Raw genomic sequence first — 14,170 nt, 5'->3', positions numbered from 1 at the left:
CTGAGAGGAACATATTAGACTATTTAGGAACTAAATTAGGAACTAAATTGAGACGGTCATACCAGCTTGATCATCAATGAAAATGTCCTGGAAATGTCCTGGAAAATGATCTCTGGAAAAGAGTGGGAACCCTGATTTATTGTTCTGCTCCTTTAAAGCTGCAGTGAGGAACTTTTAGTTTGCATTGATTATTGCACCCTTGTTTGGTGATGATACACATGTTATCAATTGGTGATCTCTTGTACATGACAGAAGAGTAGGGTGAGATGTCTTGTTAAGAAGTACTACCCTTACAGCCGTAAGTGTTACACATAGAGCTGGGCGATATAGAAAAGTATGTTATCACGATATGGTATTTCATATCAGCCGATATCCATAATAACACAATTAATATCAAATCATTGTTTCCTTTGAATTTAAAGGCAGATTTTTACCCTTTAGTTAACTTGTATCTGGATTTAGTTTTCTGATAAGGTTCTTGAATCCATCATTTCTGACGGTTCTAACAGGAAGCAGGTCTTTAATGTAAAATGAGATTTATTTTTGTGAAGTTTTAGTTTCTAGATTTGTATTTTTCTCAGGTTGAGATAATTTGCATACATTGATTTAAATTTACAACAACTATATATTAAACTGTTTACTGTGTATCAGTTTATAGAGTATTGTTTCTCAGTGCAGTGAAAGCATCCTGATTATTCAGTGTTCAGTTGTACATCGGTCGCGGTGAACATTAAACGTGTCAGAAATGCACAGTAGAAGTTGTTTCCGTGCTCTTCCTTTACCCACATCCTGAAAGTTTATTTGATTAAGTGTGCAAAGTTAAAAGTTAACGCTGAGTCAGCACAGTGTCAGACTAACCACTCTGCTTTGAGCTGGTGGGTTTTGAGTTAACCTCTGTGTTGCTATCGCTCCTGTCAGCTGTGTTTACATTCAGCTCCAAACATCATTAAGCCCCGCCTACCTCTCACCCTGTGACATGATTGGCTGTTCAATGCTGTCTACTTCTTCTGTCTAACATTAGCATTTAAGGCACATCCCTCCCTGTCTAGTGTTTTGTGGGTGTAATTACAGGTTTATTTATATCAAATTTGTATCAAACATTTATTCTATTTATATTGAGAAAAATAATATCACGAAAATTATCATTATCAAACTATCGCCCAGCCTTAGTCACACATTGTAATATATTGTAAAGAAAGGCAATTTTTTTTCATCCTCCTGTCAATTGTCTGCTCTGGCACCTACCCCTTGCAACAGTTTCAGGCATTGAAATTACGATACAGAAATTCTCAATCATGTTTCTGGAGATTGCTTTTGTAGATTATTTTGAAAAGGAATCAGTATCAGTTCGACCTTTTTGTTTGTGACCACCTAAAAAAACCCTACTGGGGCTTTCATTTGGCCTTGGTAGTCTAAATTAAAAACTGTTCTGTTTTTGGTTGTGTTATTGAAGGATGATATGACAGTTCCCCAAAAGTGAAACCAATCTCCTCCATGTTAACAGATGGGACATGGGCCAAACCTTGAAATCAAAATACCCATACTAATGAGGTCCTCAAATGTGTCGTTTGTCATTAAAGTTAGTTATCATTCTGGTAGATGTTCAATTATTGAGGAATAAACATTATTTAACTCTGTGATTGACTGCTCTATTGACAAATGCTCATCAGTTTTGCACACCTGGAGGAGGTGGAGATGCATCGACCATCTTTATACGCTTTGAATAGTCTTTAAAGAAACAATTAGGACTCTTAAGTCAGAGGGCTAAGAATGTAACAATTAGTACAAACATTGCCATTGATTAAAAATACATTTGGATAGTTAATTTTAATATTTTTTTTTATACAGGATCATGATGATAGAACATGTTTATTAGACAAAGGGCAGCCTTTATCATCAGAACAATAAATTAGGAAAGTAAGCACCATATAATTGCTAGCTGCTCAGGTTACAAGGCCCCATTAATACCAATAAGAGTCACTGTGTTCTACAAACATCATTAAAGATCATTTATTTTCACTATGGTTTGAACTGCCATGTCTGTGGTTACAGCATGCAGCAGCTGTAGAGGTATAGTGAAACTCTGCTGCATGTACCCACAGTTCTTCAAAGTCATGAAACATGTTCTCTACTCCTCCCGTCTTCCCAGGGATGCTCATCTACAGCCAGTTCCCAGCTCTGGAGGATTTTTGTCTTGTTGTCTGCCATGTCTGCAATCAGGTGGTCACTCCTCAGGGCATCCTCACACACTATGGTAAGAGAAACACACACACACACACACACACACACACACACACACACACACACACACACACACACACACACACACACACACACACACACACACACACACACACAGATTCCTAGAGGCACAGTCCCACACAAAAACCCCAGGGCATAATCTTACACTTCACTGAAGTATTCATACACACACACTCCTCGGGGTGTCTCCTGTTGCCACACAGGAGCGCAGAACAAACACACTCACACGCACACAGCGCGGGGCACAGGAGTGAAGCCAGATAAAGTAATTCAACAATAGAAATACTATTTGCCCCTCCAGGGCTCTTTTAACAATGGTCTAACTGCAACTTATCCTCCACAAACAATCACCACTTGGTTATGCCTGCAAATGCTCACAGGGCTTATTATAACTGAGAAACACTAAATAATTCACAGATAATGGAGCAGATGTAGCATTGTGCACAGGCTTTTCCTTAATTCAAGGAATAAGCATATGGACAAAGCCAATTATGAGAATGAGATTACCTCTCTTGAGTTAATACCCTTTGGATCAGGCTGATGTTCGTACCAGGAAAAGGCAGCTTTAAAAGGGATGATGGTTTGATTTTAAATGAATACATGAGGGCTTTTTTTCAAACTTTCTTCCCTTCCTTTCTTTCCCTCTCCTGTTTTTGTTGACAAATGTATTTGGAGTGCGAATGTTTCAGAAAAATCGTTCAAAACAGTCCCAGGGTCCAAAAAAACACAGAACTGCTCAGCTGCATATGTTTTATATACCTGAAGGCTCACCGTTATTCCCAAAAATCCAATATTTGTTGCTATGGAGACTGCAATCCTCTGCAACAAACCCAACCGGTCCAGTTGAGATGCTGCTCGCGCCTCTCGCAGACAGTCAGCTGTTATGATCACATTCCAAATCAATAGAAGCATCAATGCTGAAAGTCAGATAATCAATCAGCAACATTTTTCTAAAGGAAGAAGGGTCTCGTTTATGAAGTTTGGATCCCGGTCCCTGATTGGCTCTCCAAACTGTCCGTCTGCCTCTTGTTTGCTTTTGATTGAGGCCCTACTGAGCGTGCTCGCATCTGCCCGCGAGCTGCTGCTTCCTTCTGTCGGCGGCACGTGCACCAGCCTGAGCAGTCTGTTTGAGCGGGGAGGGGAGACACATGGCCACGCTTAATGAGCACGCATGCACACACACACACACATGCACACACACACACACACACACACGCACACACACTCATACATCCTTCTCCCTGAGAGGAGAAAGGCCGCTGGAGTCGCGTGCACACACATTCTCACTTTATGGTTCTCAGCAGAAAGAGGTCAGTGATATTGTGAGACACGCACACACACACAACACAAACACAAACACACATACTGTATACACACACAAACAAACTCAGACTCCTGGCAGGCGCTGTTGTTTTGTCCCCACTCCTGCCCCCTGCAGGTCCCCACCCCCCCTTTTCCTCTCTCTTGTTGGCAGCGATCTGGCTTGCTGACAAGCCCAGAGAGTCGGGTAACAACAGGTCTAAAATACACTCATGCACACACACACACATACATGCACACAAATGCACACACACACGATCAAGAGAGGGAATCTCCTGAGAGTTCCCCGATAAAACGAAACAGTTGCTGGGCCATAAAGTGATAACAAGCAGGCGCAGACGAAGTCGTCATTTTGCACGTCTGTGTTTGTGATCATTCTGACTGTAATGCGGTGACCTCGAAGTCAAAGTGTCCAGCTCCTGCAGTTGATTCATTGACTTCATTGTTAAATTTGGAGCGTTCTATCCGCCACTGCTCTGTGTCATGACATGAAAAACGCTCTCCCTGACCTCTGCTGAGTGGATTGCCTCTCGGACCTGACCCTGTCAAGAGATCCTCATGATGTTTTATGCATTTCCTCCCATTGTTGCCCGTTCAAATCATGTCACTGTAATATCCTCACAATTCAGAGCGCCATCATTCCCTGCTGGTGCTTTTCCACCTTCAATGTAGTACTCTTTGTTAATTGCTGCAGCCTTGTATTTGTCTGTGTGTGTGCAGCATAGGATTCTGCTTTCAGCTCGAGAGTGCAACGAATCAGCACTGAGGTCCTGCGTACACAGAAATGCATGCATGCACAAACTCACATAGAGAGAGAGAGAGAGAGAGAGGAGGGGTTTGCTGCCTCAGGGGTCAGTGGCTCTGAGTTACACACGCCTAGTTTGCTGCTCAAGCCTCGCCGTGTGTGAGGAAGAGAGTGTTCACAACTTAAGCGAGGGACCTGAACTGGATGCATGCTGGGTGACATCCACGTTCCTGTTCACATAGGTTAACATATACCGTATTTTTTAATGCATCACACTCTCACTCCATTTAGTGGATCTGTTTGTTTAAATCTCCTTAGAGTAAAGCATGCATGTATATTCTTAGCATAAGTGGCCCCAGTGGGATATCAAATAAATCCCTCACACTGGCAGCATCCACACCATGCAGTCTCCAGAGAGCTCATAAAGAGAAAATGAGCAAAGAATTATTTTTCAATGCTTTTGAACGATCCTTAAAGCTTTATTTTTTTGGAACTGGCATGGCAGTGTACAGATATTTCTCCAATGAATATGTACTGTTTTTGTGTGTTTATGTGCCTGTGTTGCAGCTATGTGTGTGAGATCAATCAGCACTCCAAGCCACGTCCAGAAATTTCAGTGTACTCCTTCCAATCCTCTCATCTACTACTTTTTCTCCTCTCCACGTTTTGGTTCCTCTTCCCTGCGTGTGACCTGCAGAGTGTGAGGAAGTCAAGTGCACGATGAAAGGGGTCTCGTTGTCTCTCTAACTTGTCTTTGTAGTGGTGGATTAAATGGAGCTCTGAGGAAGGTTAGAAAAGAGAAAGCAGTCCCCCTGTTTTCCTTTTGGTTTCTTCTCATTTCTAACTGAACAAGTGTTTCGGCTGGTCTGCGTTTCCGCCTCTGTCGTGTGAAAGAGTGTGCGTGCGTGTGCGTCTGGGCTGCGGTGGAGTCGCTCATTTCGCACGGTGGCGTTGGAAAGTTTTGCCCTTAACCACAGAGGCACTGCTCGGTTTCGTTTATTGGGGATGTTGCTCGTGTTGTGTTATTGTTATTGCAGCTTGGCTGTGTGTGAGCCATTAGCTGAGGCTCTGAACAATTAAAAAGCCAGCTGCTACTGTAGATCATAGCGAGTTTCTTTGTGTCTTTTCTTACCACTTAACTTTGTTTGGCCTTGAATAACAAAATGCATTGAATCTGAATGTTTTGTTACCCCATCTCAGGACCAAAGAGAGGACATCACCTAAAAGGAATTCCCCTTCTTCGGTCTATACAGAGGATGATACTTACAGGATGTAGCAGAAGATGTGACCTTTATTTTTTGTATCTCTCTCAATCCATGGCATAAATATTTGTTCATAAATTCACCACTCTAGTTTGTTTTCAAAAAGTTGGCAGAGGAAGCAACAGAGTCAAGCACTTCTATCATTATATTACCTTTATATCAATGCTGCAAGGAACTGAACATACCCTCAGTGTGTGGATACACTGTGAGTGAAAAACAGCAGAAGTGAGTGTAAGACAGTCTGACTGCACGTTGATGTTTTTTATCCCATTATGTGTCGCTCTTCTGGGTTCACTCCGGTGTTCTATCAAATAGTGCTTCCTATCGAAAAGTGGTCGTGCATATGGTTGTAAAGGGTTGGAAAATTTCTGGTAAATTTCCATGGGAAGTTAAGCTGGGGAATTTTGGAAATATTCCAAATTGGAAACTTTCCATGGGAATTTAATCGAAAGGTGGTATATCCAAGCATAAATATATGTTGTTATAAGCAGACATCCATCAAAATGATACAATTAAAACAGATTTAATTGTAACTAGAACTTTATCAAGTGTTAAATACTTTATTGAACAATCAATTCTTTCATTGAAGAACAAAAACATGAATCTTGAGTTAAATATTTCTCATCCTCCTGACCCAAGCCACTCAAAAATGAACAAAAATGCAATCCCAACCAAGTCCCATTCAAAATGTTAAATGAAAAGAACCCCTCTCACTCCAAAAAACTCCCATTCAACATGCAAATAAAAAAGCATCTTCCCTCAAGCTTCTCAAGCCTAGCCTCTGCAGGATTCTAGAAATCATCTGTGCATGTGATGGAGGAATGCACAGTGCATGTAGGGGGCATGGTCTCAATAGCCCTGCAGTAAGCAGTGTGCTATGTGCATGTGATTGAGGAATAGCATAGATATTCAACTGTACTTGCATGAAATCTGGTTGTTTTAGTCAGGATTATGCTAAAATATATTTTCCCAACTATACATAAATTCCCTATTAAGAGCCAACCTTCCATTTATTAAATTCCTGGTTTATTCCCGTTTATTCCCATGATAAGTTTCCAACTTTGAAAATTCCCAGAATTTTGCAACCCTAGTCGTGCACTTGTCAGGATCAGAATCCTTGCACTTTCACTTTTTGTGATTTTTTGGGGGGATTTTCTGGATATCAACCAATCGAGATGCACCTTTCCTTCAGTTTTAATCAAGAATTTTGTAAATAGAGTATCAAATCATGCTCCCACTACCACGACAGTATAAATGAAGAGACTAGTGGTGTAATAGAGGCTCACCTGGAACAATTTGGGGACGTTTTTAAGAGTTCTGTGCGTGCCTTAAAGCACTATTTGCAATTTGAAGTGTAAACTACATTTGAGAATTGTGAATAAAGAACTGTTTAGCAGTTATCATCTTGAGACTTTTAAAGGACATCGCTTATTGGTCCTTTACTACATTTCAAGGCTGCATTGTATGAGGCACTGGGGTGTGACAGTGGGGCAAAGTTGCTCCACCTCTGATCCTCTCTCAGAGGAAGTAACAGAGGTGGAATGGGGGTGAAGAAGGTGACGAAAGGGGGGGACAAGTGCCGTGTGTGTGCATGTCTGAGTATGTGTGTATGTGGCGCTTCTTCTGTATGTTAATAAGCTCTTCCTCTTGCACTTCAGCAACACTGTAATGCTGTGTGTAATCACACATGGGGACACTAATGTCCCACTGTTTTGAGGTGCAATGTACAAAGATGTAGTGAAGGCAGAATTGTAATTGTAGTCTAAGAGGCTTTAATTTGTCTTTTCAAATCATTCAATATATCAGTACAGGATGTTCAGAGTCAGGACTTCTAGAAAATGTGAAAAACTGAGAGTTTCTAGAGATGCTTTTCCTTCTTTCCTCACAACACTCTCTCTCTCTCTCTCTCTCTCCCCTGCTCCTCTCTCATTGTAAACAAACCCAGCTGAGCTCCAGCTTCCTCATCATGCAACAGCTCCACCCACAGGATGAGTCAGCAGCCAATCGGCAGCCGACTGGGCTCTCAGCATTGCCATAACAACAGACAGACAGACAGACAGGCAGGAGTGTGTAGTAGTGAGGGTGCCCTTGTGGTTGGAGCGCCGTTGTGACCTTGCACAGGCAGCCTCGCTGCATTGTAAATCAGTGGGATTAAGTCCCAACCGGCCCAGTGCTCCCACAATGAGTTGTGTTACAAAGCATGATGGATAACAGAGTGTGTAAACGTGGAGTCATTCATGAATACTGCCTCTCCCAGAGGACATACAGGGACATTATCACACCTCTCTTTATTTGTTGTTGTTGTTTTTTAATGTAGTAGTATTGCTGTTAGGCCATTTAAGTATGAATCTAATTAATCAAAGGCTTTATTAATAATTTTCATGTCTTGCACTCTGTTCAATTACCCCAAACATGAAGTGTCATGTCTGCTTTCAGTTCTCTGCCACACATAGCAGCTTGTTTTTTTACGTCTCTCTCCAGGTGTGTCCCCGACCCGTCCGTCACATATTTCACAAAGTCATGCAAACTTTCTTTTAACTGTCTCACCAAAACATCCAAATTCACAGCCGCAGATGATCATCTTTCAGAGGAAAGTTGTTTGAAAAGCAGCTGTTCAAAAATCAACAAAATACTGAAACACATCTGCTCCACTCAGAACTTTAAATCCAATGACATTCCTACGTGTTTGTTGAGATGGAGAGCTTGCACCGCAATCAATGCAATGAAAGGAGGAATGTACCTGGACATCTGTCTGTGTGTGTGTGTGTGTGCATACAGTATCTCACAAAAGTGAGTACACCCCTCACATTTCTGCAAATATTTAATTATATCTTTTCATGGGACAACACTGAAGAAATGACACTTTGATACAATGTAAAGTAGTCAGTGTACAGCTTGTATAACAGTGTAAATTTACTGTCCCCTCAAAATAACTCAACACACAGCCATTAATGTCTAAACCACTGGCAACAAAAGTGAGTACACCCCTAAGTGAAAATGTCCAAATTGGGCCCAAGGCGTCAATACTTTCTGTGGCCACCATTATTTTCCAGCACTGCCTCAACCCTCTTGGTCATGGAGTTCACCAGAGCTTCACAGGTTGCCACTGGAGTCCTCTTCCACTCCTCCATGACGACATCACAGAGCTGGTGGATGTTAGAGACCTTGCGCTCCTCCACCTTCCGTTTGAGGAGGCCCCAGAGATGCTCAATAGGGTTTAGGTCTGGAGACATGCTTGGCCACTCTATCACCTTTACCCTCAACTTCTTTGGCAAGGCAGTGGCCGTCTTGGAGGTGCGTTTGGGGTCGTTATCATGTTTGAATACTGCCCCGTGGTCCAGTTTTTGAAGGGAGGGGATCATGCTCTGCTTCAGTATGTCACAGTACATGTTGGCATTCATGGTTCCCTCAATGAACTGTAGCTCCCCAGTGCCAGCAGCACTCATGCAGACCCAGACCATGACACTTTCACCACCATGCTTGACTGTAGGCAAGACACACTTGTCTTTGTACTTCTCACCTTGTTGCCGCCACACCCTTGACACCATCTGAACCAAATAAGTTTATCTTGGTCTCATCAAACCACAAGACACAGTACAGTAATCCATGTCCTTAGTCTGTTAGTCTTTAGCAAACTGTTTGCAGGTTTCTTGTGCATCATCTTTAGAAGAAATGTGAGGGGTGTACTCACTTTTGTGAGATACTGTAGGCCTTCCTCACAACAACGGGAATAGAGCATAAGAAAGTGCTCCTTTATTAAAAACTAAACCAGTAACTCAAAAAGAAAAGTAAACAGGCAGAGTTTGATGATCAGGTCAAATCAAATCCACACAGTCAAAAGTTCAGGTTGTATTTGTCTTCGCTGAATATTTGATGACGCTCTTCAGATTTATAATTTACTTTATTCCTCCCCTCAAACAAAAAATGCTGAATTCTTCAAATAAAACACTCTAATGTCCACGTTTAGGTCAAAAACACACACACACACACACACACAATCTGAGATCCCTCCTGCAGCGCTGCTTCATTGAGCCTCACAGCTGATTCCACTGATATGTAGGTTTAAGATGTGGCGCCTCGTGAAACACTGTGTGATCCAACGTGTGAAGTTATTGCTGTTGTAGCTGCATACCTGCAAATGTGCCTCTGGACTTTGATCCTGCTACTCTGGATACAGCTGCCTCCGCTTCCACTGGCCTATTTACACACCTGCCATACTCGAACACACACACACACAGAAACACACACACACACACACACACACACACACACACACACACACACAACCTATCCTCACTTATATGCTCCGATGAGACATTCTCTACAAATCACAGAGAGATGTACACACTCCCCTACGCACCCTTTACCTTTGGACACAAACACACCCTTGCAGTTCATATGCTACACATGCAGGGGTTAATCTCTTGTGTGTTTTTGTGTTTCAAATACATGGGCCAGACATGACCATCAAACAGGCCGGGGGGGTCTGGCACCGAGTAGTTCCTTGACACACACACACTGCCTCTCAGTCACCTGCAGCCCTCTGACACTCTGAGCAAACACACACTGTCAGTCAGTCTGTCTGCTCCACTGTGTTGCTCCCTCGGCTGCTGTTTGTAGATTACTACTACACTCATTAACCTGGTTGTACAACATAATGACAACCGCACACACACACTTAACGCCTTCCCTGCTTACTGAGTGACGCACAATAAGCGCTACCTGGTCAGAGTTTGTTTACACCCTCCTTCAAAGTACAGTGCAGTTATTTTATTGCACTGAGCAGTGGACATCATCACACCTCTGTGGGGCAGAATTATCAGAATCAGAAACACTTTATTTGTCTCTGGGGGAAATCTCTCAGTCATTACAGTTGCTCTATATACACAATAAGTATCAAATAATATTAATAGAAGAAAGTAATTAATAAGATATAAATACAAATACAGTGTCTGAGGCCCACAGCGCTCTCGGTTCTATCCTGGTCCATCGGACAGTCTGGAAGCCATGGGTGATGACGTTGTGGTCAGGAGTATCCTGATGCAGCCACGTTACCGTGAAGCACAACATGCTACATTCCCGAAACTCCATCTGACTCCAGGCTAGTCCTGTTAGTAGTGATGGGCAAATGAAGCTTCATGAACCTTTTTGTGTTTGTTGAGCCCTCTAGATGGCGCTCTCTGCTCAACAAAGGGTCGAAAGCACACTGAATTTCCATTCATTGAGTCTTTATTTTTAAACCAATAAACCAAGAGTGCCATCTAGAGGAGTCAAAAAATACAACTAGTGGTTCAAGAAGCTTCATTTGCCCATCACTACCTGTTAGCTAGTCCGTCTTATCAGCCAGATATCTCACGTTGCCCATGATGAGAGAGGAGAGACACGGCTTCGATCTCCTCTCCATAAACCTCAGTCTTCTTATACCAGCTCTCCTCCTCGTAGATTATATGCCTTCCCAGCCTCTATGCGTCCTAAATCTCCAGAATTCTGCAGGAATATCCAGCAGCTCGACCAATGAGCTGGCCAGCTTCAGCTCAACCAGCCGAGCATGGGTGCAAACAAAGCAGTAATGCGAGTAAAAGCTAAAGTATGTAAAAAAACAGTCCACAACTCTCACCAACAGCAAGACAGAAGAGGTAACATCTTAAAGCTGCCGTTGGTAGCTGTGATATAAACATCAGTTTGGAGAGAGATTTCAACACTACCCCACCCCACCAGATTTCCCCTACTTCCCAGCCATTCAAGACAACCTAGTAGGGGCCGCCACTCGACCAATCAGGACAGAGGGTCGCAGAGTAGCTCTGATTGGTTCGTGATAATGGGAACGAAGGGGAATAATAACATTGCTTGATACAAAGGCATTGAAAAACCCAGAGATTTGTCCATAATCTCAAATTACTTCAATTACTGATGAGTACCAATGGATATTATGACATTTTTTCCAAACCCAGCAGGAAAAAAAGAATAATTTTTCACCCCATTTCTACCAACTGCACCTTTAAACAAACTTTCAGAGAAAATTCTGACAAAGTATGATGAAGAAAGAGAAGGAAAATCAGAAAGACGAATGAAAGAACAGGAGCGACTGTAACAGGCTGCAATAAGGGGGGTGTAGTGTACCTTTAAATTTATATTCCAATGTCAGTTTTATTCTAAAAGATACCTCCAGTGTGAGCTCAAGGGTAGCTGCGAGGACAGTGCCATCCCTCCTGCTCTGGTCTCCAGCAGGATGTGTTTCATCTCTGCCTACTCTGTCTGACTAAACTTGTGCCCGGTGGGTGTAAGACCAGGAGACAACCAGTCATGATGTAACTTTATCAAGGTTTTGCAGAGTGTGGAGACCAAAAGGAGATTTTTGAGGCGGATGCTGGTTTCAGAGCAGAGCACAGATTCCAGATGTGAAAGTGAACATAGTAATTAGAGATGTTAACATTTAATAAAGTATCGATTCATTGATTGTTAAGGACTTACTTCAACATGTTTTTTTTGTTTTTGATTTTCTATCCCGTGGAACAAACATCATGTGGTCTTATCTTTCGTTCAGCTGTCATGGAGGTGTTTTAAGTTTAAAGTACGTTTCCGTGTGAATCAGCTTACTAAAGGTGTTGCGCACAGCGGAGACGCTCAGCTGGGAGCTGTGCGACAGGTTTTTCTTTCTCTGTCATCGGACTGATTATGACTCTGTTGAACTTCTGGCTGACACCTGGGCCTTAACCTCCTCACCAACAGCTACAGTGTTCCCGCCTGTCAATCAAGTCAGCTGTGCCTCTCATAATGAAAAACTCTTAATCTCAATATCTTTGAAATTGCCGCATTCTGAAAAAATTCACCCCCCGTACAGTGTGTGCCGATCCAGAAAAGAGCTATCCAGACTACACTTATTTTTTGTACCAGGCTGTAAACATGTTTATTTCTGCTGTAAAGATCAGCTTTTTTGAATTAGTGTGTATGTGGTTTCTGGTACTTCTGGAGCCAGCCTCAAGTGGAAACTCGAGGAACTGCAGTTTTTAACACCTGGTGGCAACAGGTTCATTAACAGCAGCACAGGAAACACAGAAATATGTGCACATAGGTGGTCTAATTTTCTACCAACCAGCTAACTTAAGTTTCTCAGGCTTTTTCTTTTATGTTCGATTTTGTCAGCTTGTGTATTCCCAGGACAGTGAGGAACATTGAACCACCTCGAGGGACAGTGGGGGTCACAAGTCTCCAGCAAAGCGCAGTTTGGAAATAACCCCTGTCCTATTGAAGAAAACATATCTATTTTTGCCCTTTTTTTTACTCTGTACTCTCACTGGTATGTTTGTATTTTTCCTGTATACACACTTAAATTTCTTGAAGATGTTTACAGTTCAAAAATGTTAAACACAAGGATTGCAGAGAAATTGAGCTATTATTGTCCAAATCAAAAATAAAATATAAATAAATAAACAAGCCCTGTGATAGGTTGCCGACCTGTCCAGGGTGTACCCTGCCTTCCGCCCACAGCCAGCTTGGATTGGCTCCAGCCCCCCGTGACCCCTAACGGGATAAGCGGTCAAGATAATGGATGGATGGATGGACAAATAAAGAAGTTATAATGGCACATACACAACCAGTCAAAAGTTTGGACATACCTTCTCATTCAATGGTTTTTATTTATTTTACTTATTTTGGACATTGTGGATTAATACTGAAGACAACGAAACTATGAAATAATCTGGTTTTACCATAATCTGGATTACAACAGTAGTCAAATAGGACTATCCATTGTGTACCAACCCTACCTGTGAACAACACATCTGATGGTCTCAAACACATTAAGAAGGCAAGTCATTCTACAAATGAACTCTTGACAAGGCTCATGTTAATTAGAAACCATTCCAGGAGACCCCTTCATGAAGCAGACTTAGAGAATACCAAGAGTGTGCAAAGCTGTCATGAAGGAAAAAGGGGGCTACTTTACAGAATCTAAAATCTAAAACACATTCTGATTTGTTTAACATTTTTTTTGTTCATTAAATAATTCCATATGCGTTCTTTCATAGTTTTGAATCCTTCAGTATTAATCTAAAGTGTTTAAAATAATTAAAATAAATACAAACCCTTGAATGAGAAGGTGTTTCCAAACTTTTGACTGGTAGTGTATATCAAACACATATACACTGATAAAATCAAATCTCTTATACACTGCGTTCCAAATTATTATGCAAGTTACATTTTTGTGAATATTTTAAAAACTCTGTTAACAGTCATTTGTGTCAAGAAGTCAGATGGTGAATATATTTTTTTCCAATGTGTGGTTAAAATGAAGCTTTTCAGCTGCATTTTCAAATAAATGCAGAATCTACAGAAATGAGTGTGCCAACTTATTATGCAAGTTGGTGATAAGAGCATATAACTTGTGAAAATCAAAAACTAGGCCCCATTTTTAATGTTCTTTTGATTGAAATTAATAATATTTACTACAACTGTAAACACATGTCTGTCAGATGCCACCTCCACCTGTCACCTGTCTTCTTTCAGGATCAGCAGTATTATTCTTCCTCTCAGGCCCACCTCCCAAAAACTAAACCCTACTAACTCAACCTAAGACTTCCTA

General features: G+C 41.8%; 1 protein-coding gene and 1 long non-coding RNA gene across 4 annotated transcripts in view; one reads left to right on the top strand and one right to left on the bottom strand.

The window, feature by feature from the left end:
• Positions 1–14,170, top strand: part of atxn7l1 (ataxin 7-like 1) — a 50,536-nt gene that overhangs the window by 14,421 nt on the left and 21,945 nt on the right. For all 3 annotated transcript variants that reach the window (XM_034674017.1, XM_034674019.1, XM_034674018.1), the window contains one exon: positions 2,150–2,254. Coding sequence is in view for 1 of the 3 variants with exons in the window: in XM_034674019.1 (XP_034529910.1) it covers positions 2,150–2,254 (105 nt within the window). In the remaining 2 variants the exon portion in view is untranslated. The remainder of the gene's footprint in view (positions 1–2,149; positions 2,255–14,170) is intronic.
• Positions 1,997–2,984, bottom strand: LOC117805332. The gene is made up of 2 exons (XR_004629405.1): positions 2,770–2,984; positions 1,997–2,249 (listed from the first exon to the last, which is right to left on the bottom strand). It is a non-coding gene; the product is annotated as an uncharacterized LOC117805332 (long non-coding RNA).

This window comes from Notolabrus celidotus, chromosome 21 (genome assembly GCF_009762535.1).
Source record: "Notolabrus celidotus isolate fNotCel1 chromosome 21, fNotCel1.pri, whole genome shotgun sequence".
Classification (NCBI taxonomy): Eukaryota; Metazoa; Chordata; class Actinopteri; order Labriformes; family Labridae; genus Notolabrus; species Notolabrus celidotus.
Note: the sequence above shows the minus strand (reverse complement) of the source record. Positions and strands in the feature narration are given on the sequence as shown.